This window comes from Channa argus, chromosome 23 (genome assembly GCF_033026475.1).
Source record: "Channa argus isolate prfri chromosome 23, Channa argus male v1.0, whole genome shotgun sequence".
NCBI classification, from domain to species: domain Eukaryota; kingdom Metazoa; phylum Chordata; class Actinopteri; order Anabantiformes; family Channidae; genus Channa; species Channa argus.
In genome coordinates this window covers 11166994-11191998 of record NC_090219.1, presented here as the reverse complement: position 1 = coordinate 11191998, position 25005 = coordinate 11166994, and the positions used below count along the sequence as shown (strand labels likewise).

The window sequence follows — 25005 nt, the reverse complement described above, 5'->3', positions numbered from 1 at the left end:
TGCTGTGGTTACATTTCCTCATACGAGATGTTCACAAGGTTCTCTGCACAATCCCTACAAAAAGGTGTTAAAACTCTTAGAGGGACCCAAAGCGCACCTGGAAACATGGACGACCAAAGCGGTTATTAAAATGGAAAAAGATTTAATCCCACAGACAGTAAGAAGTTTGTGCTTGCAAACTTTTTGTACAAAAAAAAAAAATTTATTTTGGAAAAAGGTGAAAACACACACACAGTTAAAGTTAAATACACATTTGTTTTGCATATACAGATGACTCAGCATTTCAACATACAAACCAAATTTTCACATCCATCACCTCACTGAACTTTCACATAAACAGAATGGCATTATGATTAATACATGTCTGTTTATTAAAAAGGACCATTCACTTAATTCAAGAGTAACAGGACCATCAAGCTCTGCGGTTTGAGAATTTAATGACGAAGCACTTGGGATCCATGATGATCCATGTAAGGCTGAATGGAAAAAGTTCAGCCTCGGGATTTGGCAGCTCGTTTTAGACACGGTTGAATTTTATTTTTGAGGTCATGTGACACTTAATGCTGTGATGTCACTCCTCCGTCTGGCAGAAGCCGTCATTTAGCATGAAGTGAGATTGGAGCATGGACATGATTGGGCCCTGTGGGGCTCCAGCCAGACAGTACGCCTCATCCACGCGGACACCGCGGGACCGCAGTGTCCGCAGGGCCCCACCACAGCTTTCCCTGCCCCCATGTGATGTCACCAGGATGATGCTGAGAGGGCTGTCGAACAAGTCGAACCTCCTCCGCATCTCGCCCAGCCGGGCTGAGAAACCCTGCGGAGGGAGAATGTGAATTATCCTTAAAAAAATAAAGTGCCCTTTGGAAAAATACTGCGAGGTTTAGTATCATCACAGCAGGATGTTTGGGCTTCTACCTGAGCGGCTCGTCGGCTCACCGATGTTGGACCAGTGTCGGTCTGGCTGATTGTGTCCCCACAGTACAAAACTCTGAGTTGTTCTGAGGGACAGGAAGAAGTCTGCTGGTCCAGCAGTGCTGAGAGGACACCTGGACCAAAGACAAGGAGGATGATTCACCTTCTAACGTCATATTCACCTCAACAATGACCAAGACATTAGAAATATCAAAACACACTCAATTCTACGCTGATTGTCACAGTCAGGAGGAAGCTGTGTGTGTGTGACCCATAATACTTCTCAGGATCAATAATCACTAGAGAGCATTGGAATAAGAATTAAAAAATAAGTTGACAAAAGCCTCACATTAAACTGTTGTGATGTGAAACATTTATACTATTAATATGCATGATTTAATTCTGTCTCTGTATATTTTACCCCCACAAAAAAGTTATGGCATTATTTTTTTACTTGTCCTATGAATGGTGTGCTGTGAGTTTCTGTGGTGAATGTACATCATCAATTACTTGAGATGCTGCTACTAATTTAGCTTTATGCAGCAGTTCAGTGACAACAAACTCATACTATTAAAGTTTTTCACAAATGTCACATATTGTGATCATTTTAGCTCATGTTAGTCTTTAGGCTTCACTTCTTAAGACTCCACGTCTTGTTTTAGTCTGTTCCAAAACAGACTGATGATTCTCAGCATTTTACAACCAAACACATCGTAATTTTGAAGTTTTTTAGATCATTATCACAACAAGATGTTATCGTCCTTTTAGCAACTGCTTAGAAACCTGTAGGGTGTCGGAGGAGACTGACCTCTTTGTGATGCCTGCAAAGCCTCGTTGCTCTCAGTCGACAGGAAGAGTTGCACGTTATTTTTCAGTAAACTCTCCATGAAGTCGTCCTCACCGGAAAAACAAAACCTGCTGACTTCAAGACCTGCAACAGAGTGACGACAGCATCAGCAGGACGACTTGGGGGCGAGTCTGGTGCAGGAGGTGGAGTCCACCAATCCCACAGCTGTTGGTTCGATCCCCGGCTCCTCCGGTCACATGTCGACACTGAACCCCAACTTAGTTGCTCCATCTCCCCCCTCAGTGTGTGTGTGTGTGTGTATGTGTGAGTGTGAGTGCGAATGGGTGAATAAGAAGCAGTGTAAAGCACTTTGAGTCCCAACAGGTAGAAAAGTGTAGGTGCAGACCGTTTAAGAAACTCCAAACACTGATCGACAGCAGACTGCAAAAATTTAATTTCCATAATGACTAGTAATGTTGATGATCTTTAATGTGAAATTACCGTAATGTCTGGTGCTGCTGATGATGATCCGGGAGCTCTGCTGCTGCTGTTGGCTGTTGGTGGTGAAGAGGACGACGTCAAACAACAGCGACTCAGCAGGATTTTTCTCCAGCAGACGATCGTTCACTCTCTGCAGTGCCTGAAGAGAAAAACATAAATATGAATCCCGATTATTTGTCATTTTCCTTTAAAGCTTTAGCCTCCTGTTAATCCAACTAACGTCGCAGAACAGCTGGACACTAGTTTTCAACACACAAACAGGAGAAATTGTACATTGATTGGAAACTATTTTTAGCAGTGGATTGAGTGGATACTACATTTGATACTTAAGAGACTATTAGAGTTCACACCACTGACTGGACACTGACAAAGATTAAAGAGACAACGGGCTGATCGCAGTATACTCAACACAGGAGTTAGGCTTTTTATACATCCAGTCAATATGTCCAGCTCATAAACACTAGCTGTGCCTTAGAACCGCTACGGTTTGGATTTAAGTTCATTCATTTAGTAGCTACGACTACAAACTGTGGTAAACCTGGCTGAAATATCATCCGACAACAGCGGCTCACAGATCTAAAGTCAGTGCTAAGGTTGTAATTTTAGTGACTTGCAATAAAAAAATCAAAACCTGGGACTGAGTCAGATGTGTAGAATGCGAATGACTGCAACTTCTCTAACTTGCAGGTATCTGGGATTTTATAGTCACTGACAGTGTTGAGCTTTCACCTGCAGCAGTGGTGAAGCTGCGCCCACGCCATACACCTCATCATCATCAGCATCATCAGCTGCACATTCAAACACTGCACTCGCCGTTACCGCGACCACCACCGCACGCTCAGCATCTTTCTGCAGAAGAGAACAGAACCCGCATCACTTTTTAGCTGTACCCAGTGATATTATGCAGTAGTCCTCCCGAACAACTTTCACATTTTTCACATATTTGTCATTTTTAATTCTCTGTCACCACGGCGGAACGTTTGCAAGCGTTAAAGGTTTGAACCTAAATGCACAGCTGCAGGACATTTGTTATTTATAACACAATAAACTGCAGGTGACGTTGAAGTACGTGATTATTTGAATGTAGTCTGGTGGAAGACTTTGGATTATACTACAAAGTAGATATAACTTTTCTGAACTTTAGTCAAATCTGCTAAGTGTAATTGCAGGTGTGTGATCTCACCTGTCTTATTTTGGGCAGAAGAAATTCGCGCGTTACTTGCCTCAGGTGCATCTTACCTGCCTCACGTCCGTGTTCTGGACCGTGGAGACCATGTCCCCCTCTCAGCTAAGACTCTGCAGGCTAAAACAACGGTGACACGTCAATCTGCGGGGTTTATTCGCCTTAAGGCAGAATAACTACGACCGAACTGAGTAAAGCTACTTCAAAATCCCCCCCCTAGAAACACAGACCTGTGTGTTTATGTTCCGGGTGGCGTGAAGCAAGACGTTCACTTTAAGAGCGCAGCGTGATGACGTCACATCCTTGTCAACTGGTTACGCAGCCCACAACAAATGCGATTATTGTGTCAGGTGAGGGAACACGCTCCAGGTTTACCACGGCGACCACATCTGGATTAACCCCTGGGGACAGGTTAGGTTGGTCTGGAGCGGGTCCGACAAGAGCGAGGTCCGGTCCGGTTCGGATCGCCGGCAAAGCACGGAAAGTTTGTTCCAGCTCCAGTTCGCGGTGAGATTTCTTCTCTGTCCCCTATTTCCTCCACACCCTCCTCGCCCCGCTCCTCTGAAGGTGCACAGGTGTGTCCAGTCTGGACCCCGCGTGGGCTCCCGGAGCCCCTCTTTGAGGTCTGGGGTAAACATTTGACTGAAAGCGGGGGGGGGGGGGGATTAACTTGAGCACAGATTTATAAAACGATGCCTCCATGCCGCTGAGCGGTGTCGGTGTCGGAAGACGCCAACGGGACCTCACCTGTCCTCACACTGGTTCAAGGACCGTCTGTAAATTACAGTGTGACTGGAACCGGCAGCTTCTAGAACGCATCGGCTGAGCTGCATGAACGTTACTAATAAATAAATAAAATAAAAACAAACGCGTAAAAACGTGTTTCAAACTAATCCAATTGTGTAGCCTGTTTATCAGTCACTTATATTACATAAATAATAATCAGATCATAAGAAAATTCTTCTTCTTCTCCTTCTTCTTCTCCTTCTTCTTCTTCTTCTTCTTATTATTATTATTCGTAGTAGTAGTAGTAGTATTATAAACCTTTTGTATTTAAATTTACCATGTGACCAAGTGGCATCACAATTCAGTGCTCATCATTCAGTACTTTATCTTTTATGTTTATCATTTATGTTATAAATCACATTGTTTTTGCTTCAGTCATGTGACTCAAAGGTTCAAATGTTATTGTTAAATATTTAACCCTTTGTCCTCCTGACCACTCACCTTTTAATATTACACTTTAGAACTGTATTAATTTATAATTTGGTAAATAGATTCATCTTTTTCAATAATTTCCACACTATGTGATCCAGTGGTCTAAAACCTTCTAAAATGTGTGTCCCCTCTGTTCTGACCCTCCTCATGCAGCTCCTCTGATGGTGCCCGATGATGTTCCTCTATTGTTTTTGACTAACACACGGTTTTTATTCTTAGCTAATCTTAAACCTACAGAGGCAGGGAGTACGTTCTGTTGTAAATAACATTTTAAATTATTAATAATAATATTATTATTATTATTATTATACTTCTTTAGCCATTAGTTTTTCTGAACACATTTCTAAAATGTGATTTGGCTTTGGCAGTAGGCATTAGTGTAGATGGATGTGCAAAAAGTGCAATGTTCAAAGTACATAAGTACGTTTATGAACGAAGGGAGCTATGGTTCATAAAGATTAATGATAATGGAGCGTAGGCGGGTTATTTCTTCATTATTACTGTAGATGATGCAGTCATTTTATTTATTTAGTGATCAGACTACATGCTTGCAGCAGTGCCAGTACAAATATTATTGTAGTTGAATAGAAGAACTGAACACGCCCTGTTATTTTCCTCTTGAGACACCAGGACAGAAAAACTAAATATTTGGATTTCTGCTGAATTTAAAAAAGAAATGCTTGGATGGTGCTTGACTCATCCTGTGTTACTTCCCAATGATTTCACTATAGAAATTATGGATCTGTGTTCAGTAGCTCCCTTGTTGCTTGTGCAAAAAAAAAAAAAGTGTGGTTATTACCAGCCACCATGTGCCAAATGGTAGTTATGATGGATATTTCTTCCCTTTTTGTTGGTGATGTTTGTTTTAGCGTTTTACATTAAAACTTCTATGATATTTTTGAATTTGCTTCTGTCTGCCTCAAGAGTGCTGTCATTTGGAGGCATTCAGGGACAGTACAGAGTGTGGGTCATCTCTGTTTTTTATTTATTTATTTTTACTCCGGATGCCCTTCCTGACGCAACCCTCCCCAGTTTCTACCAGGCTCGGACCGGCACAGCTGGGGATGGGAATGGGCTGTTTGGGGTTCAGTGTCTTGCCCAGACACACTTCAACACATAGCCGGGACCGAAGAGCGAACCACTGACCCTGTGTAGAATTTGGAGATTAGGGCTTCTCGAGTTGTTGTTTTTCTGTTGTTGCTCTGGAAGAAATAATGAAGCAAAAGTATAAATTTGAGCGCATCCATTGTTTTTCACCAGGGCCCCGTACGAGGTTAATCCAGCTGTGGTCAGTAGAATCAATGAGCAGTCTGAAAATCTCTGTCAGCAAATAAATACCTGTCTGTCAGTCAGTCAGTCTCACCTACTCCGTGTTGGAGTGTGTGCAGCTAAAGAATGTGACAGAAATCATTAGGAGCAAACAGACAGTAGTGTGATTTTAACATGAACCTTATGTTGTCACACAGTCAGCAAACACCCAGTTGTTCTTGTTCAGACAATGCTGGAGTCAAAATCAGACGGTTAACACCAGGAGCAGTCAGACCAGTCAGGCAGCTCAGAAACAGAACACACCTTTAGCGTGGATGCGTAGTCCTCAGTGTTCAGGCTTAGATTTTATTTGATAGATAAGACATGGAGCGGCCGAATCCTTCAAACAGCAGGTTAGGATTTATACCGTAACATTCGCTGCTTGCATTGTATTCAAACATTTGACTTCTCTACATCACTGGGAGCTTAACATTAGTGGATTCAGCATCTGTTGGATGGTTCTAAAGTTCAACTTTAGAAGTTGGAGATTTCCCCCGAACCTTCCGCCAGTGTCATCATCAGGTCAAAGTTCAATTTATCTAACACTTTGTTTATGACCCACAGCTCCCAGCTGTGCAGCTGCTTGCAGCAGCTGGACTAATGTGAGCCACATTCCCTTCGCTCCCATCATGTAAATAAGAAATGTCCATTGTGTTATATCACACCAGTAGAACTGGACTGAGCCGGCTGAGATGCACTATTTCATGTTTGAAGGCTGCAGTTCTTGTGATAGAGGCAAACAGCTCAGTATAAATTGTAAAAACACATTTGTTCTGATCTAATGTTTGTTCTGATGTTTGCTCTGTAAAAGCCTGTGAGCTATGCAACAGTATTTACTGTGTTTAACACTGGATTATTGGACTTTGGCAGATGGGCGTGTTAACCAAAGTTTAAATACATAATACGGCATAATTCTGTATTAATTGTAATTTGTTTGGTGATGTTTACTTATGTTAAATACCTAATTTTACTCGATTAAAGTTTGTTTTATTAAAGAAAGAAATGTATCAGTCGTTGCATATGAACCAATTATTGTTTTTAAGTCACCAAACGATTTAGAAAATTGTTTCAATTTTCATCCTTACTATGAAAACTACAGTAGAAAGATGGGGGCCTGTGGGGATCAATGGGTAGAGCATCTGGTTGGGATGCAGAAAGCCGCAGGTTCGAATCCCATCCCACCAGGTGTGGCCCGCCCGGCCATAAAGGGCAACCTTGGTGCCAGTCCACAGCCCAGATAAAAGCGGGACCCTTAAAGGGACGGCATCAGGCAAAACCCCATTCCAAATCAATATGCGGAACACGTTCTGCTGTGGTGACCCCTGAAAGGACAAGGCCAAAGCCGTTGAGTAAAAAGATAAAACAATCCCAAATTTTGTGAAACAGCTGAATACTGAATTTTCTGTCTGTCTAACTGACCCTGAGTGCTCTGTGGTGCTTTGAGCTAAATGCTAACAGGTAGCATGCATTCACAAGCTGAGGATTGCAGAGGCTTTTTGGGTGGCGTTTGTAATTTCTCCCCGTGCTTGTGTGGGTTTCCTCCAGGCTGGACCCCGTCCCTCGCTCAATGACAGCAGGAAAGCTAGGAAAAGCGGCCACTGATAATGAGTGGATGGATAATAATTAATTGTTCAGCCCCAGTGTTTGGTCAGACAGAAAGTATTGAATGTATTAAGATTTTGAGGAGATTTTGATGTACTAGATGAAAGGGGATCAAGATTAGTAGTTACCAAATCATCCTTCAGGGACCATGAATGGGTGTATGAAATTCTATGAGAACCCATTCTGTAGTCGAGATATTTCAGTTAAAATGAAGAGTCTAAACCACATGGACGTCCAGTCATGAATCCATGGTTCTGTGTAGTTTGGCCAGACTTTGGATAACAAGTGTTTGCACTGGAAATTGTTGTGGCAATTCACCAACTGTGGTGGAAAGGCCGACTCTAACAATTGCTATAATCCTTAGAGTCGTGCAACTAAACCTTGTTTACACTTCAAAATAAATTGTTTCACATTTTGTGTATGATTTCTCTTTTTTTTTTTTCTGTCATTTCTGCAGCTCAGTCAAGCATGTTCAGGTAGAGACCAGCCCCATGGCGTCCACCATGCGTAAGCGTTTGGACAAAATCCGGTTCCGAGGCCAGAGACGGGATGAGTTCCTGGATCCGGTCGATTCACCCAACACGTCCGACACAGAATGCAGCGAAGAGGCCGTGACGAAGCCCCGCGGGCCTGTCAAAGAGCCGGAGGAGCTGAGGGACGTGGAGGGAGACAAGCAGTGTGACGCTCAGGTACAGGAACGTAGAAGGAAGTGACTTTAACCTAAAATGGGATAAAAAACAAAAACACAAATTGGTTGCTAAGCAAAGTTAATAGGAAGGAGAGGTGACTACTAAACACGGTTTCTGGGGAGACAGAATGATGATCAGGCTGCAGCAGAGTGCAGATGCAGACTGTGAGATAAGAGTTGTAGGTTGGATTTCATGTAAAAATGTCTGTTTAACGTATCTGGAATAAGAAGGACGCTTCATAGGTGTTGTTAACCACTGGGATGTCGCTGGTCTGTTGTCAACCTGTTTCGATCCTGTTCTGAGTCTGTTTTGAGCCTGTTACTGAAGAAAGCTTCAATAAACAAGGCAAAAGCAGAAGAAACTGAGTCAGAAGAAACTACAGTACATACAAGAAGATAGAGTTAAGACTCCAAACTGGATTCTCAGAGCTCACAAAGTTCTTTGCTATGGTCTGAAAATGATGGCTAACTGACATCGCGTCTTGTACTGAGCAGAAGGAACTGAGTCGGCAGAAACAAGAGATTGAATGTCAGACCTGAACAGCTAAAGAGATTCTTCCCAGAGGTTGAACTGGGGGGAGAACAGAAGAGACTGATCTTCTCATCAGTCATCGAGACTGAGAGGCCATTGAACTGTTTGAGGAAGACGCCGTAGGTAAACCATAGGTGGGAGTGACGAATCATACAGAGCAGGGATCTTTCTAAGGAGGGAAACGCATGGAGGCCTAGATGTAAGATTAGTTGAGTCCAAGGCAAAGCCAACAACGCTAGACCAAAAAGGTTATGCAGTCAAGGCTGAGCTTTATGGTGCAGTTTTTGCAGCCAGACTGGGAAATACTTATAGCAGCAGTGGTTTCACTTAGTGGACAGCTGCACAGTGCTGGGAGCAAATCAGGGAGAGATCCAAAAGGCTGGACCAGTGAAAGACTGGTGGTGGATTCCAGCTGATATTGTCACAAGAGGAGCAGCACCTAAAGACCTTGGGGAGGATACTGCATGGCAAAGAGTTGGCTAATAGAGTGAGGTTGTGGCTGACGCCAGAGAAAAGGTCAACCAGCTCCATTTTCAGCATTAGTGACAAGAGTTCAAGCAGGAAAGGACTTGGAGACCTGAGGCACTGAGGAGTGTTGACACTAAACTAATGCTTTCTACAGAGCACTCTGCATCTGAGCTAAAACTCAGCAACAGAAAAGTCGAGAGAAAGCCGTGGAGGAGTCTCTTGGAGGCGTCACAGGTGGATGAGAGTCCACGAGCCTGGAAGATTCATCCTGCTGATTATCACAGTAATGGAGCAGCAGAAGCAGCTGATGAGATGGTCATTGTGAGAGACGTGTATGTCTGGACATTCCCAAGCTGCCTGGTCTCAGTATTGAAACCGGCTTGTAAGGATCCCACAAGCAAAGACCTCAAAAGTGCCAATAACATTACCAAGATTCCTGTTCCAATTTTTCATAGAGATGTCAGACGACTGCTCGTTTTGATTCCTGTAGAAGAGCAATAAAAGGGTGTGATCCCCTCGGGTTAAGTAACTGGGACGTGTGAGGTTGAACTTGGGAGGAAGCGTAAAATAGGATAAATAAACCACAAATTGGTTGCTAAGCAACGTTAGTAGGAATGGGAGGTGACTACTAAGCACGGTTTCCAGGGAGACGGGGAAAAAAACATACGTGCAGTATAGACGATCCGCTGCAGATTGTTACATTACAGTTGTAGGTTGAATTTAATCTAAAAATTTTGAAAAGTCTCCGCTTTGCAACTTCAACGTAACCGGAATAAGAAGACACTTCATCGGTGTGGTTGACCAGAGGAATGTCGCTGGTATGTTGTCAACCCGTTTCCACTGTTTCCATCCTGTTCTGAGTCTGTTTTGAGTTTTTCCTGCAGCTGCTGTGGTTGGGTTAAGCCTCTCTCAGCTTCGGGCACTTGTTGAAGTAGAAACCAGAGAAAACCGGCCCAGACACACTCACCTCCAAAAGTATTGGAACAGTGAGGCCAGTTCCTGTATTTTGCTGTAGACTGAAAACATTTAGGTTCGACGTCAAAAGATAAATATGAGATGAGATCAACATTTCAGCTTTTATTTCCAGGTATTTGCATCTGGATCTCAGAAGATCACCCTTTTGTCAATGGGTCACAGGCTCGATGCTGTAATAACTAAGTCTTATTCACTTTAATCTTTAAAAATTGTGGGTTCAAACAAAAGGTGCCATCTTCTAAGTTGTGTATTAGATCCAGATGTAAATACCTGGAAATAAAAACTGAAAAGCTGATCTCTCATTTCTCTCATGTTTGTCTTACAGTTTTCAGTCTAAAGCAAAAATAAAGGACTTGGCCTCACGGTTCCAATACTTTTGGAGGCGAGTGTAACTTGTTTCATGGGTGTCAAAAATGATCTTCAATGTGTTCACTTTCTTCCTTAGCTCATTTTGAGTTTGATGGCAGCAACAAATCTGGGCAACGTTTAATATTGTGCAGCATCTGCTCTTCTTTTAACAACTGTCTAAACGACCAGTTGCTGGAGTTTTATGGGAATGTTGTCCCGTTTTTGAAGGGACTTCTTAAAGGTACTTGTACTTTAGTATCCTACTCTGTGCTGCTGCTGCTGACCTCATGTTTTGTTTTTTTTACTCATTTACACAACATAATTTACACCCTGATCATTTTACTTCAATTACATTCTGATGCAGTTTAAACTTTTATATTTAAAACAAAACACTGACTTTTTCTGTATTTCATCATTTTATTCTGTTGAGTTTCATTCACTCAGATTATGTGTGTGTGTGTGTGTGTGTGTGTGTGTGTGTGTCTCAGGCCACTCCAGGATCATTTGCTGCAGGTCTCCAAGACGACACGAGGGCAGATCTGAACGAGGTCAAAGGTCACCTAGAAATCGCTTTGTTAGAGAAACACTTCCTACGTGAGTATTCCGGCGTCTCTTTCTGCTGCAAACATCTCCCATGGCGTCATTTCAGTAAAACTTTGAGTAAAATCAGAGAAAAGTGCACGTGTTGATTGACTGTTGGGTTGACGTGGCTCTAGCGCCCTGCAGCACAACAGCATGCTGGGTAATCCATCAGTATCCGCGCATCTGGTTTATGTAACACACACACACGGCTATTAATAACCCTGCAGACACCATCTGACACACACACACACACACACACACGGCAACTGAGGACACTGCTCTTCCTCCTTTTTAAGTCCTAAAAGTATTAAAAGGAAATAAATGAAAGTAATACTTTAGCATCTTGTTTTTTCTGCTGGGTTTGAACCACACACCTGGTCCAAGCAACAAGAGAAACACCAGGAGCTGAAACGTTTGTTGTTATAACTAAATCGCAGGAGATTAGTGTGTGTACATCTTCATTATCAGCGTGAGCAGCACCTGGATTCAGCAGACACTGTTTCCTGAGTGGAGTGGTTATGAAACATAATAAGACTTTATTGTGTGACACAAGGAGGTGAACATCTCTCACTGAAGGTGTTTTCACACCTGAGGAACTTTTTTTTTTTTTCTTAATTCTTTGAACCATTATTACGTTTGCCCTTTTTCTTGTGTCTGAACCGAAGGAGCCACGAACAATTAAAGCTTATTTAGCCTCTACTTCAGGTACTTTCTCAGCTAAATAGGAACCGTGAGTGACGGTCAGTGTGAACTGACCCGTCCAACATGGGTCAAAGTTCTTCTAAAGCTCGTCTTGCTTTTATTTCATTTCCACCCAACAATATTACAAGTAAGATTAAGAACGTGTGGTCAGTTTATCCAAGTTAAGTGTGTATGTGTGTAAATTTAAGATCCGCTCTGCTCCACTGTTCCCCTTCGTTCTGTTTCTTGTTGAAAGATGACACATTACGGTTTCATGTTTACGTACGTAAACACACATTAGCCCAGGCTGATTTCCACCTTCAGTCCGTTGGGAGTCCTTGGTTGGAGAGCACTTCCCCTCCAGTCATGCATTTGGAAAAATCTGTAATCATTGTTAATCTTTACAGTTTACTTGCTTAAAACCACATTACTCCTACTTCCTGTTCTCCTGTATTTGTGCTGAAGTTACAAAGCTGCAATCACGTGTCTTTAGGATGATTACTAGATGAGATCAGCTTCTACAAGTCCTGCTTGTACGTGCAGGTCGTGAGGTTTATTTTTTGGGTTAAAGAAATTCAATGTAAGTAAGGCAGTCATCCACGGACCACAGGGTCAGTTGTTCGATCCCCGTTACCGGCTACGTTTATAAGTGTCCTTGGGCGAGCGACTGAACCCGCACTTTGCAAGACAAACAGAAGAAGATCAGGTAGATGGTAAAAATGTCATCTGACGTGTTTTTCTCTGTCTTATTTTTACCTGACGGATTGTGATTCTGACCACGTAACTACCTGTGTGTCCCAGAGGAGGAGCTGAAGAAGCTTAAGGAGGAGACCCACGTGGATTTGCTGAAGCAGGAGCTGGAGAAGGAGCGCTGCAGATGCATGGAGCTCGAGCTGAAGATCAATGACGCCCTGAAGTCCAGGTTGTTACTTTAAAACTAAACCGACAGAGCTGCGTATTTTGCTGCTGTTATGTCTAGGCTCATTGTTTCTGTCTGCTGGGAACTTCAGACTTGAAGACTCACCTTCTCGGACGTCTAGAAGCCCGCCGCCCCCTCCCTCACCTGCTAGGAGCAGTACAGGTGAGCTGCACTCACTCCATCACTTACTTTTAAGTAGAAGTTCTGTCTTAAGTTCATTCAAGTGAATTTGCTACAAGAGAGCAAAATTAGAAATGAACATTATTTGGCCATTAAAACTTATGCAGAGGTGTTAATGTTTGTTACTCAGTGTTAATTAGTGCTGCTGTGCTTGACTCACATTATATCAAAGGGGTTAATTAGGGGTTTAGGGGTTGTTAGTATTATTCCCGTCACCTGCTTGTGTCCAAACATCAGAACCACCTCCAGAATTTATGGTTGAGCTATTGAATCTGTACATTCAGTATCAGATAGAAGACGGACACAAGAGCGATGCTCAACATTTAGTAGGTGGAGGCAGTGACTTCCTTTAAAAACCTACTTACTGTTTTGGATCAAGGCTTCACCCTTTGTGAGCGTATGGATTTTAAAAATCTGCATTTCTCTTGTTGCAGATGTTTCAGTGTAATACAAACTTAACTTTTTGGTACAGATGTCTCAGTATTAAAATACAGACAAAGGTAAATGTTATTAACACTGTTGATTGCATCACCTGTTTTCCTAACCAAGCTCTCTTGAAATACTCAGTGATTGAGGAGGCGTTTCCTTCTCTATCGTATCAGAATCGATCGTATCTGTACTATGTTTAGAATTTCAGGGATAGAATTTCACGTGAGTTCAGTGTCGCCACAGTGGATCATTGTCCGCATGTTGGTTTGGCACAGTTTTTACGCCGGATGCCCTTCGTGACGCAACCCTCCCCAATTTCTACTGGGGATGTGGCTGAGCTGTTGGGGGTTCAGTGTCTCGCCAAGGGACACTTTGGCATCTGGTGCGGGGCACAAACCTCCGACCCCGTCTTCGGTAGGCGGCCGCTCTACCAACTGAGCCACTGCCGCCTTTTGGATTATGTTTAGAATAAATCACGAGAAAAACTCGATGCACTGCTGTAGCCAGGGTTTGAAAATAGTCAACACGTCTTGACCAGAGTGTATCAGTCCTTTGAAGACATAATCTTCAGCTTTGGGTCCTGCTTTTAGCACCTGTTCACCACCACGACAAAGTTCTGGGCCACACTTTTAGCAGGCACATCATTTTCAGTATGTATCTTGATTTCGCTGTCTGAATATCCTCTTGAGATTTTTATCCAACCTTTTGCCCAAACCTCTGTAGATAAACTTGTTGTAAGATGTTGGTTTCCTCCATCAAATTACTTCCTCTCCTCAGACAAACAAGATGACACTTGGTCGTACAGCTTCCTGAAATGGCTTTATGGCCATTTTGGTGTTTATATCGAAGACTTCCGCTTCCAGCCCGAGGAGAATATAGAGGAGACTGAGGAGACGCTAAGTGCCAGGAGGTGAGGAGGAAAACTCAGGACAATGCGGGACTGCGATGTCTGCGATGTTTAACACAGCGGATTAAATATATGTATTATTATAGCTGTAATAACTGCATGTGTAACACACCATATGAGTTCACTGTGTGCATTTCTACTCCTTCTAAACAACAATCCGGGTTGTGATCCACAGATTGACTGAAAACATGAGACGACTCAGTGAGTATTTCTTTTTTTTTTTTTTTTTAATCCGGATCCTTTCATTTCAATTCAACAGAACTTTCACAAAAATCCTTCCATGAAAATAATCTAACATTCTTAGTACAACCAGACTCAACAAGCATAATGATAAATCACAAATTCACCCTTTTTTGTGTTTTTACAAAAAGAGGAAATGTTACCAAAGTCAGATATGAGAACCACCATAGTGCTCTGTGTGAGTATTGGAGGTTTTTCAGGAACAGTTCAGAGTGTAGGTCACTTACTCAGGGTCAGTGTCACTTTGTTTTTTTTTTAGTATTTCACAGCTGCTCCGTATTATTATTGGCAACGTTTACAATTTGCTTGTTTGTGATGGTTTTTTTTTGGTTTTTTTTGCCTAACCCTAGTTTATAATGAATGGCGCGTAGTTTTGATAAACAAGATAATTATTATATTTTGTCTCAATTTAATTGTTCAGCCATAAATGGAGAAGTAGTGGAAACAGTCTTGAACAACAGAACATCTGTGCATGCAGCACCTAACTGGAATCAGCCAATAAAACAAATGCTGATCACACTTTCAACTCAACTCAGTTTGATTGTAATTAAGAGCCAGAACTTCATAAAAAAAAAAAAAAGCTCCAAATGTTAACTGTGTTGTGATAAATTCTTAGTTTGTTGTTGTGTTTCCAGAGCGAGGATTCAGACCTGTGACCAACTTTATGAGGAACCTCTCTGCGTTGTCCAGTTGGTACTCCATCTACACGTCGGCCATCGCCTTCATCGTAAGTCCACACGTGCTCAGACTGATGAGCGGCAGCCGATCAACACGGTTTCCGTCGAAAACCCACTTCCTGTGTGTGTTTGTGTTCACGTGTAGGTCTACATGTATGCAGCGTGGAAAGGCTGGGCCATCCCCATGTTCCTGTTCCTCGCCATCCTCCGCCTCTCTTTGAATTACCTCATCACCAAGTCAGTGCTTTGTGCTTTTCTGTCAGATCCACATTCTGCACAGAAACCAGTGGTTGGTAATGATCTCATATCATGTGTATGTGCGTGTTCCCATCATGCTTTGCTCTCAGGGGCTGGAGGATCCAGTGGAGCATCGTACCTGAGGTCTCCGAGCCCCTGGTGAGAAATATCTCTGCCCTTTACCTCCAAGGGTTTCATTTTTGCTTCAACCTGAACTTTTCATCAAGAAAACAAATCGTATAAAACTTACCTGGACAGGTGAACAGCTTCACCTGCTGGACAAGTTCCATCCCCACATGAACTGTGAAAGATGTTAAAAATCATTTCCGTGAACATTAAATATCTGGTTCAAATTGTGCTCTTCATTATCCGGTGGGTTCACGTGGCGTCAGGCCGTGGTATGATAATGAAAAACTGTCACAGTCATTTGTAATATGGTTCAAATCCAAGCACGTATTGAACGAAAAGGCCTTAGATATAATTAATTGTACGCTTGTACTGCCTGACTTACTTTGCTGGGTCGACTTTTAAAAATGTTTTAATATATTTTAAAGTAATGCAAATAAAGTCAGTCCCAGATTGTGTCCAAGAGATAAGATATGACATACAGTAAATATAAGATACTTGTAATTTAATAGTAGAAAAAGCTAAAAAAAGGGATTAAAAGGAGATTCAGATTTTGATTTTGGAGGTTGAATAAGGGAATAATGCTGACATTCCATTTTTCTCCAGGAGCTTCCTAAAGAAGACCTGACAGTGTCTGAGAAATTCCAGCTGGTTCTGGACGTCGCTCAGAAAGCTCAGGTGAGACACGATGGACAGTAGAGACTAAAAAAGTACATTATTACTGCAGACGGTTGAAAAAACGGACACTGTCTGAGCCAAGATCAAACCCTGCGTATGTCGTCACAGGACCAAACAATCGAGCAGTTAGAGAAACCTGCCTCAGTTTGCAGCGATGGCACCAAGAACCTAATCTCTCTGTGTTCACGGTGGATTTTAGCGTTTTCACTCGGTGACATGGTTCTTCATAAATCAGAGCTATTCCTGTGCTGCTGAACCACCTTGTTGCAGACGTCTCCTTTGCTTTGCCCATCGCAAGATGTTGCATTAGAAAGAAATGGAGCATACGCACCGCTGTGAAGCACGTGCAGCAGTCCAGCAGTCATTTCAATCTGACTCACCTGGAGCATCTTTCCTTCAGCTGTGTTGCTTTGCTCTTAATTGTGTGTGAATAGCTGAACCCCCCACTGTGTGAATCAACACACACAGAAACAAAAAGACAGTCAGACCATTACAGCTCATGTCACGCAAGTATGACTGGGACTCAATCTCACTCTCTTCCCCATTGTTTCCTGCCTAAAATGATCAGGTAGGTGCAAAAAACTTGCAGCCGGAGACGTAACAAACGGTGTTTTGTGTGTTCTTGCAGAATCTCTTTGGAAAGATGGCCAACATCCTGGAGAAAATAAAGAAGTGAGTCTGCACACGGCGATGACCTGGGTCATTATTTGAATTATTACTATTGTTTGGGAATCGTTTTGTTGTCTCTCTCCTCCTCCTTGTGTGTTTGTCTCACGTCAAACAGAACCGACCCACATACGGATGTATAATTCTGTGTGTGTGTGTGTGTGTGTGTGTGTGTGTGTGTGTGTGTGCGTGCACGCAGTCTGTTCATGTGGGTGCAGCCGGAGTTGACTCAGAAGCTGTACATTGGTCTGTGGTTGGCCTTCATCTCCTCCTGCCTGCTGCCGTACAAACTGCTGGGATTTATCATAGGTGCGTTTTTCTCTACACGCTGCCACTTTATTAGGAACACCACGCTAAAACCCATGCAGTCAGTCCTACAACCAATCATGAAGGTGCTAATGTTTTAGTTGAAACCCTTCTAGAAAAGTGTGTGATAATGTAGTTTACCATGCTGCAGGGAGTTTTGTTACCGTGCATATTAAACTTTTCATCATAAAAACATTTTGATATACATATTGCTTTAATTCACTCGTATAAAGAATCATTCGGTGTTTTAGCATGACGTACTAAACTTTTTGCTTTTAGATTAATTTCCTGTGTTTCAGCTCGTTTTATCGCTTTATCTGCCTAAGTCGTGCTTGTGTTCACCACCACTATTCACTCTGACTGCGATTTAAAGTTCATGACTTCAGAAAAGTGAGAGATTCAGGTTTTTGACTTCCTCCTCCTCAGGTGTGTACGCAGGTATAAAGTTCTTCATCATCGACTTCATCTTTAAGAGTTGTCCCAAGTTGAGGCAGCGCTTCGACACCCCCTACATCATCTGGACCAATCTACCCACCGACCTGCAGCTGAAGGAGCGCAACAGCACAGCGCTGAGCAGACGGGTCGGTCCTGCCGACATTTCCATCAGTCAGCTAAATTCCATCAGCCTTAGCTTTTTTTATATATAACATTAGGAGGAATTATAGTTTAATAACTATAATTAATAACTAATATTAATAACTATCATTATTATATTATAAAGACTGCATGTAGTTCACCTCTTTTGCAATCAGAGGAGCAGAGAACTAGTTTAAACACAACACAAAATGAACCACTGTCTGTGGAAAAACATTAGCATGTTAACTGCTAATGGAAACTTGACAAGATACAGTGTCACAAAACAGTTTGCGATACTCAGGTGTAACACACTATGTTACATCCCTAGTGTGCACAACATGTGGCATGTTCCCATTTTACCAATGTTAGTATGAGCATTTTAACATGCAGCAGCATCACTGGGGCCTCACTGAACCACTGGTCCAGCTGCAGAAACTGGGTTAGTGTGTTGTGGTTCTCATTGGTCCTAGGTGCTGCTCTGTCAGGGTTTAGATCTCTGAGTTGCTGTGTTTTTCTCTCTCAGCCATCTGAGCATGAACAGGTAGGATCGTGGTGTGTGTGTGTGTGTGTGTGTGTGTGTGTGTATTTACACAGTGTGCACAGATGAGCCAAAACATTATGACTTCCCCTGTCTGACATGCTGTTGGTCCGTGACAGCTCCATTCAGAAGCTGCCCTGTGGTGTTCAGCACCAATCAATCCAAACTCAGCCAAAACTTTATTTCACAGAGAATAATGTGGTTTAAAGTGTTTACAGATGATTGAAAGTTGAACCAAGGAAACATAACAAAACATAAAATGCATGAAATGAGTGTTTAATGAAATGTTGCCTGCCGACCAGTCAGCGTACTGCAGTAAAAAAAGCATCTTTCCACTTATGATAAGAGGCATGTTTGAACAGGCCCAGTGTTTTTTGGAGGCTCTATATCTGTAAAATCAGATCCAGAAAAGTATGTAGGACAAATGAGAAAACATGGCCGTGAGCCATCAGCTCATGTCTCCCGTCTCCTAAAAAAATGACTTTAATTAAACTACGGCGCTGCATTGCATTCACCAAAGACCAAAGTGAGAGACCTTATCTCGTACATCCGTGTATAATGCACACGACATGGTTAACATTTGTTCACTATCGGCGTATTTGCAACTCAACCTTTACGCTACATTTCCGTTCAAACACAATGTGGTTGAAATTCTGGTTTGCATTGTAGCTTTGTAGGGACATAATTTTTAGGAGACCGGGTTGATAAGAGGAAAACTCCAATGCACACATGCACTGATTGGGAGCCTTGTCAGTGTTGACTACAACTGACTACGGGATATTTGTGTCTGCTTTCATGGTCACTGCGTCGTATCAGGTGCTTTATTCATACATTGTTCCTCTGATTTGTCCTGGAGACATTACATACTAGACACCGTTACTGGACAACTCACAGCTCAGCATTAGTCTTGATGATGTTGCAGGGAGAAGATGCCACAGTAGCCATGTGTTTGTTTATAGAAGCTTCCTCCTTTTTTAAAAGGAGATTTTTTAATTTTTTTTTTAGGTTTGCAGCTTAATGTTATTGGCAGCGATCGCTGGCTCCAAAAAGGCAGAAAAAAAACTTTGACTCGACCGTGTTTACAGTTCTGTGCTGCTCGGTGTCACTCAACCCTGCATGATGACATGCGTCGAAACCACCGCGGTGGTTGGTCTTAATGTTTTGGTTCATCTGTGTAGAGGTCAGTAGTTTATACTGCAAACTTTTAGTCACCAGAGCTTCTGATCAGTGATAGTTTCTGTTTGTGATCAAATGTCCCAACACGCCTGCTCCTCTTTAGACTTTATGACCCTGTTCTTGTCCCTTTAGTGTCCCCTCAGGACAATGTTCTGTTATTATATTGAATGAATCAGTATATTTAACTTAATTTTATTTAACTGACGTTTGAGGGGATGATAACCACACATCAGCCAGCATTAATCTTTTTTCACACAACCCGTGACTTGCTGTAGAGAAACGTGCTAAATAACGTTCCCATTGAATTATTTTGTAATAATTGCAATGAATAGTTTTTTTTTGGTATTTAAACGGGTCCTGTAAGGGTGACAGGGTCAGCACTGCTGATGTTTTGGCACATTTTTACACCGGATATCCTTCCTTATCCAACCCTCCCTAATTTGTTACCGGGCTTGGGACCCGCACTGCGCGGCTGCAGATGGGGATGTGCCGTTTGGGATTCAGCGTCTCGCCCATGGACACCTTAACATGTGGTCGGCGAGAGCCGGGCGCAAACCTCTGACTCTATAGTCACATAGTTGAAAAAATACACTTGTTCTCGTCTTTAGTTAAAAATGGTAAAAAATAAGTTGGAACAATATTTGCCTGAATTTCCATGTTAAGTTTGATCCCAAATTCGGGCTTTTTACTCAGTTTGTATTTATTCAATCGCCCCCCACCTCTAATAAGAAATGGAGTTATTGTTTGTTTGTATGGTGGATGCAAAGACGTCTGCAGCCACATTAGAGCAACACATTCTCATTACAATTCTGACCCAAACTTTTAATCAGATGTGGACTCACCTGGACAGGTGAGTGTTCACTTCTTCGGTTTCTGCTGGCAGTGATGCAGTGGATGCTGCCGCTCCATTATTCCACCTGTAGCTGGTTTTTCATCCATCTGTCCTCCTGCTCAGATTCCTGTAGTGGGAAGTCGGGGCAACTTCGGTGCCGCAGCTGCTGCGGTTGTGAACCGGGATGAGGACGGGGGACGATGCCACAACACAAAGAGAGGGGCCTTCCATGAAGTCTTTAACCTGCCGGAAAGCGAGCACCCTCTAGGAGGTGGGTGAGGAACTTCAGGAGGGAGGGTCAACAATGTCCTGACAAAACCTGACATGAGTCCAGAATTCAGATTTGAATCTAGAACTTAAATTGAAGGATACAACTTTGTTCAGCTCTTAAATATACTGAATCATAAACTTTAAGAGAATTATATTTAAGTACCAAAAACTAAAACGAAAGCTGAAACCAGGAATAACCATTTTTAACATCCGTAACCACTTCTGTCCCAAAAAGTAACACATTTGGTCTGCTGATCAAGGTGGTCCTGAAAGAATCCAAAATCCTTAACCTAAATCTGAACAAACGCAGATTGAATTTCCTTGCAACCTTAGACTTAGTAGGAACCCAGAAACTTTAATCAGATCCAGAAGAATTTAACGCTGGGTCAAATTGACACATTGCAATATTTGTTTCTTGTGTACTTATAAGTTTCATCCCCAAGCGTGAAGGTCTAAAACAAAGCTGTTAATTGTGGTGCAGCTAATTTGTCCCGTTGAAATCAGTTTGAGGATTGGTTGGTTAATCCTGGATGAAGTTATCTGGATTAACATTCATATCTGTAAGTGAGGCGATTGTTTAAAAATGAGTCCGTATATGGGGCCTCACCCTAAACCACTTCAGTCACGATGCTGCTGCTGCACTTGCAGATACTGATTTAAGGACATTTTAAAGAACCGAAAACTGTCAACATTATAATCTGTATAATGTGCCTCAATAACTGTGTTATTGTTCCAGTTTGTGAGAACGGCTGGCGCTGCTGCCTCATCAACAGAGACAGGAAGACACCGACGGACTACATACGCAACGGCGTCCTCTATGTGACAGAGAAGTAAGTCCTGATTCCTGTTGATGGACGTTGACACCTCTTGTGAGGTTTCCTCCTTACTTTCCGTTGGGAACTGGGGGCTCAGTGCTGGGGTCATCGTTGGACAGTAGAGGGGTAGAGGGGTTTCACACTAAGCCCTGCGTGGAGCAGAGTGTCTCACTCAAGGACACATCTAGTGCACGGGCTGGGATTTGACCCTGCAGACTTCTGCATCCCAGCCTGATGCTCTACCCATGATGCAGCATGATGTAACTCTATTGGCTGCGTCCTTTCTTTAAACTATTTACTAAGGAAAGAAGAAATGACATGAAAGCACTTTAAACAAGTCTGTTAGCCCAGTAAACACATGGCTCTCCGGACAGAAAGCCAGAGCTGGCTGCAGTCATTGGTCCTAATTCAGTCTATTAAATTAAATTACAGAGCTACTTATATTTAGCAAATCAAAGCAAAAGCAAAAAAACACATTCTGAAATTGTATAAATATTGTAGAAACACAGGATCAGGATCTCAGTCATATTCTTAAAGAGTGGTTTGCAGACCCCACTGACTGTTCCAGTCTCGTGTGAACGGTGGTTAACGGCGTCCTCTGTCTCCTCAGTTATCTTTGTTTCGAGAGCTCCAGCTCCAGATCTGGATCAACCAAAAGGAACAAAGTCATCAAGCTGCTCGACATTAAAGACATCCAGAAGGTAAGAAGGAAAGTCATCACACGCTGTGGATCCCATCTGTCTTGTTCCTCATGAGCTTGTTCTTCTGGTTCCAGTCCGCTAGAGTCTGTCACACTTTGTAATTGAGCATTTCACAGATTGATCTTCTGTAACAAAAAGTGTGAAGACAGTTTAACATCAATAACTTGCTGAGTCGTTTCTTTATTAGAACATGCACATTTGAGCAATGTGTTGCTTTCTCTGACCTTCACAGTACAAAGTTTTATCTGTGCTGCCTGGATCTGGGATGGGTATCTCCATAGCAACGCCATCGACCCAGAAGGTAAGAGCTGATCAGCTGAGGAGCACCGGTATAAATACAATGTGAACAGACGACAAAATATCCGTTGCCTACAACTAAAAATGGACTCTGTTCTGATGCAGCCGCTGGTGTTTGGTGCAATGATCCACAGAGACGAGGCCTTCGACGCCATCTACACTCAGTATAGTAAAATTATGCGCATGGCTGCAGCATCCAACCTGGAGACATAGCAACACCTTTCCAAGATGGCTGCCTTCGGACAAACACTAGAACTTTTTTTTTTCCCCACCTTTGACCGACTTCAAAGTGCTGCTGATTTCAGTTTGAACATCTGTCGAAACAATTCCGTGAAATTATATCAGTGTTAGATATTACAGTTGATTTAAAGCCAGTTGCCAATTTCATGTCAATGAATCCAATACAAACCAGTGGTCTTGAACAATCCTCGGTTTTCAGCCCTAATTTGGTGTAAATGTTTAAGAAGTGAAGCCAGTGTTAAAATAATAGCTGGAAAAACAAACTAAGGTCGAGGAGTGAAGTTACCTGTTCTGCCATCAGAGGTACTATCCGTATGTCATGGCATGTTCTCACCTCATGTTATTTTCAGTGGCGTCTACTGCCATTTTTTAGGTCCTGTTACTGAAGCCCCACACTTCCTGTGCAAATGTTTCACATTAAAAGCCTCTCCGTGGCTCCAGGGCGTAATTGCTCCATGATTGCTGCGCTTTTAATGTCTAAATATCTGCAGGGAAACTGCAAAGGAAATGTTTGATTCCCACAGGACAAATGCTGGTTTGGATTTTGTGGCTCGTAACAGAGGTAAATTACACTAGAATGTTTGTTTCTGTGTTTGCACCTGAAAATATGCCGTTTTTCTCTGTGATATATTGTAAACCGCTTGTCTTTGAGTTTTGAACTGTTTCCCAAGCAGCATTTTTGAATTTATAGTCTGAACTTTAAATAAAGCTACAGCAATTAAATTAATCACCAAAACTGAACTAATAATCGGTGTTTGAAAATATACAACAGAGAAAAACTGCAAATTCTCACTTTAGAGAACAAATGTTTATTTTGTTTCGCTTAAAAGAAAATCTGCTAAATCTAATTACCAGTGATAAGTGGGCAGTGGTGTCATGGCTGCAAATACACGACATTTTAAACTGAAAGCTTTACTTCAAACTGGGCTAAATTATTGTTATTGTTCTACATCTGAAGACAGAATCTTTTTATGGTTTTAACGTTTTTACAGTATAATTTATGTTCGTGTTGTGTTACTCCGTGTTGTACAGCTAAGCCTTAAACTTAATATTTCCTGGTTTAATGTGGCGATGCACAGTCTTTGTTTACGATTTGATTTCCACTTCCTGCGCAGCATTTCGGTTGATGTTTATTTCAACTAAAAGCTAAATCACCACACGTGTAGTCGAATCCGACTTTTCTTTCCCCGCAATCAATAAGCTAAGATGCTAATCCAAACTTTAGCTTTTCACATAGCTAAAGTTTTTCACATTAACCAGATACGTTACACAAACGTCTTCTTAGCTAATATGCTGATGGTAAAACAATAAATCACCCTCCTGAGCTGAAAACATTCTGATGGATGTTTCCGAAAAACGATTTTTGTTTAGTTTTCTTTTTACTTTGCACAAAGCTGGAGTTAAAAAAGATGTATTGTTGGAAAAAAATGGATTGAATTTATTGTTTTGTTTTGGGTTTTTTTTGAAAAATATCCTGGTGATGGCATGAAATAGTGTGTTTTGTTTTGCCCACATGTGAAATATGTCTTAGACCCCTCGGAAATTGTGTGTGCACCAGTTTGGTCAAGCGAGCTACAGAGCGAAGGATTTCGTGTGAAGTCAGCATTTATTTTTTAGGCTTCTGATTGGCTGAGACAGTTTGACAGTTGTGGTTATAACACTGTCACAGCACGATTTTGAGTTTACAAATGGACAAAGAGTTTTTTGGGTTTTTTTTTAAACTGTGCTTATGTTGACGGGGTGTTTTTTTTAAAAGGAGGAATCACTCACACAATCATATTTTTTAATGGGGGGTTGTACGTGTAGACTAGGCCTCAGTCAGTCACCTGATTTATTGCCAAATCTTTTGTGTTTTTTTATTTTCTTGTCAAAATGTTTTAAGCGTCACGTTTGCAGTATTGACACTAGTCATTAATGCCATGTTGCCTCATTCAGTCTTCTTGTTTCATACGTTTTTGCTTTAATATGAACCAAAGGCTACGTTCATTTTACGTGCTCAAATTCTGATGATGATTATCATTAATATTATTATTTTGTGCGGATGTAACTGAAAAATGATCAGATCACGCGGGTTCAAAAATAACCGTAATGTGAACACAGCCTTATTCTTCTTGGTTTGTTCGTGTGTTCTCAGGTTTTGGTTTTCGTCCCATTTACGTCAATCCTGTTAACCTGTCGTCTTTTAAAATTCAAGGATTTTTAAAAATGGTTTCATTGTACAAATAGGTGTAAAGTTTTTAAAAGATTCCTGTTGTTAAAAAGTGATGTGCATTTTTTTTTTTTTTTAAAGTAAAATTAAATGTCAACACTGGAAAAAGAAAACGGCTTTGTCATTGTTGCGTCTGTGCTGTTACGGCTTCGACCCGTCGGCATCAAGTTTTGAAAGCAGCACTTGTTCCCATAAAGT

At 42.0% G+C, this 25005-nt stretch overlaps 2 protein-coding genes across 9 annotated transcripts; one reads left to right on the top strand and one right to left on the bottom strand.

The window, feature by feature from the left end:
- Positions 1 to 180: 180 nt before the first annotated feature.
- On the bottom strand, positions 181 to 3753 carry LOC137108505 (cytosolic 5'-nucleotidase 1A). 6 transcript variants are annotated; one of them, XM_067493182.1, is made up of 7 exons: positions 3617 to 3753; positions 3443 to 3506; positions 2933 to 3052; positions 2204 to 2342; positions 1724 to 1846; positions 919 to 1049; positions 181 to 817 (listed from the first exon to the last, which is right to left on the bottom strand). In XM_067493182.1, exons 2-7 carry the CDS (start codon positions 3476 to 3478, stop codon positions 572 to 574), a joined length of 795 nt encoding a protein of 264 aa, XP_067349283.1. In that variant the 5' UTR covers positions 3479 to 3506; positions 3617 to 3753; the 3' UTR covers positions 181 to 571. The 6 variants fall into 6 exon arrangements, with proteins under 6 accessions (XP_067349283.1, XP_067349281.1, XP_067349280.1 ...); XM_067493180.1 differs by having other exon boundaries at positions 3387 to 3506; positions 3617 to 3632; XM_067493179.1 differs by lacking the exon at positions 3617 to 3753 and having other exon boundaries at positions 3387 to 3610.
- On the top strand, positions 3676 to 24843 carry LOC137108503 (GRAM domain-containing protein 4-like). 3 transcript variants are annotated; one of them, XM_067493176.1, is made up of 19 exons: positions 3676 to 3893; positions 7972 to 8203; positions 11014 to 11119; positions 12590 to 12710; positions 12799 to 12869; positions 14094 to 14226; positions 14399 to 14424; positions 15099 to 15190; positions 15286 to 15377; positions 15488 to 15536; positions 16110 to 16181; positions 16810 to 16853; positions 17047 to 17156; positions 17580 to 17734; positions 20399 to 20546; positions 21282 to 21375; positions 21971 to 22061; positions 22294 to 22362; positions 22464 to 24843. In XM_067493176.1, exons 1-19 carry the CDS (start codon positions 3676 to 3678, stop codon positions 22569 to 22571), a joined length of 2031 nt encoding a protein of 676 aa, XP_067349277.1. In that variant the 3' UTR covers positions 22572 to 24843. The 3 variants fall into 3 exon arrangements, with proteins under 3 accessions (XP_067349277.1, XP_067349278.1, XP_067349279.1); XM_067493177.1 differs by lacking the exon at positions 3676 to 3893 and adding an exon at positions 5375 to 6265; XM_067493178.1 differs by lacking the exon at positions 3676 to 3893 and adding an exon at positions 6283 to 6434.
- The last annotated feature ends 162 nt before the right edge of the window (positions 24844 to 25005 follow it).

Coding starts and splice junctions, on each gene's coding strand:
- LOC137108505 (XM_067493180.1), bottom strand. CDS start 3,437: ATGCACCTGAGGCAAGTAACGCGCGAATTTCTTCTGCCCAAAATAAGA. Junction 3,053..3,386: donor TTCTGCCCAAAATAAGACAG/GTGAGATCACAC, acceptor TCTCTTCTGCAG/AAAGATGCTGAGCGTGCGGT. Junction 1,050..1,723: donor TTTGCAGGCATCACAAAGAG/GTCAGTCTCCTC, acceptor TCTTTGGTCCAG/GTGTCCTCTCAGCACTGCTG.
- LOC137108503 (XM_067493176.1), top strand. CDS start 3,676: ATGACGTCACATCCTTGTCAACTGGTTACGCAGCCCACAACAAATGCG. Junction 11,120..12,589: donor GTTAGAGAAACACTTCCTAC/GTGAGTATTCCG, acceptor TGTGTGTCCCAG/AGGAGGAGCTGAAGAAGCTT. Junction 12,711..12,798: donor AATGACGCCCTGAAGTCCAG/GTTGTTACTTTA, acceptor TGGGAACTTCAG/ACTTGAAGACTCACCTTCTC.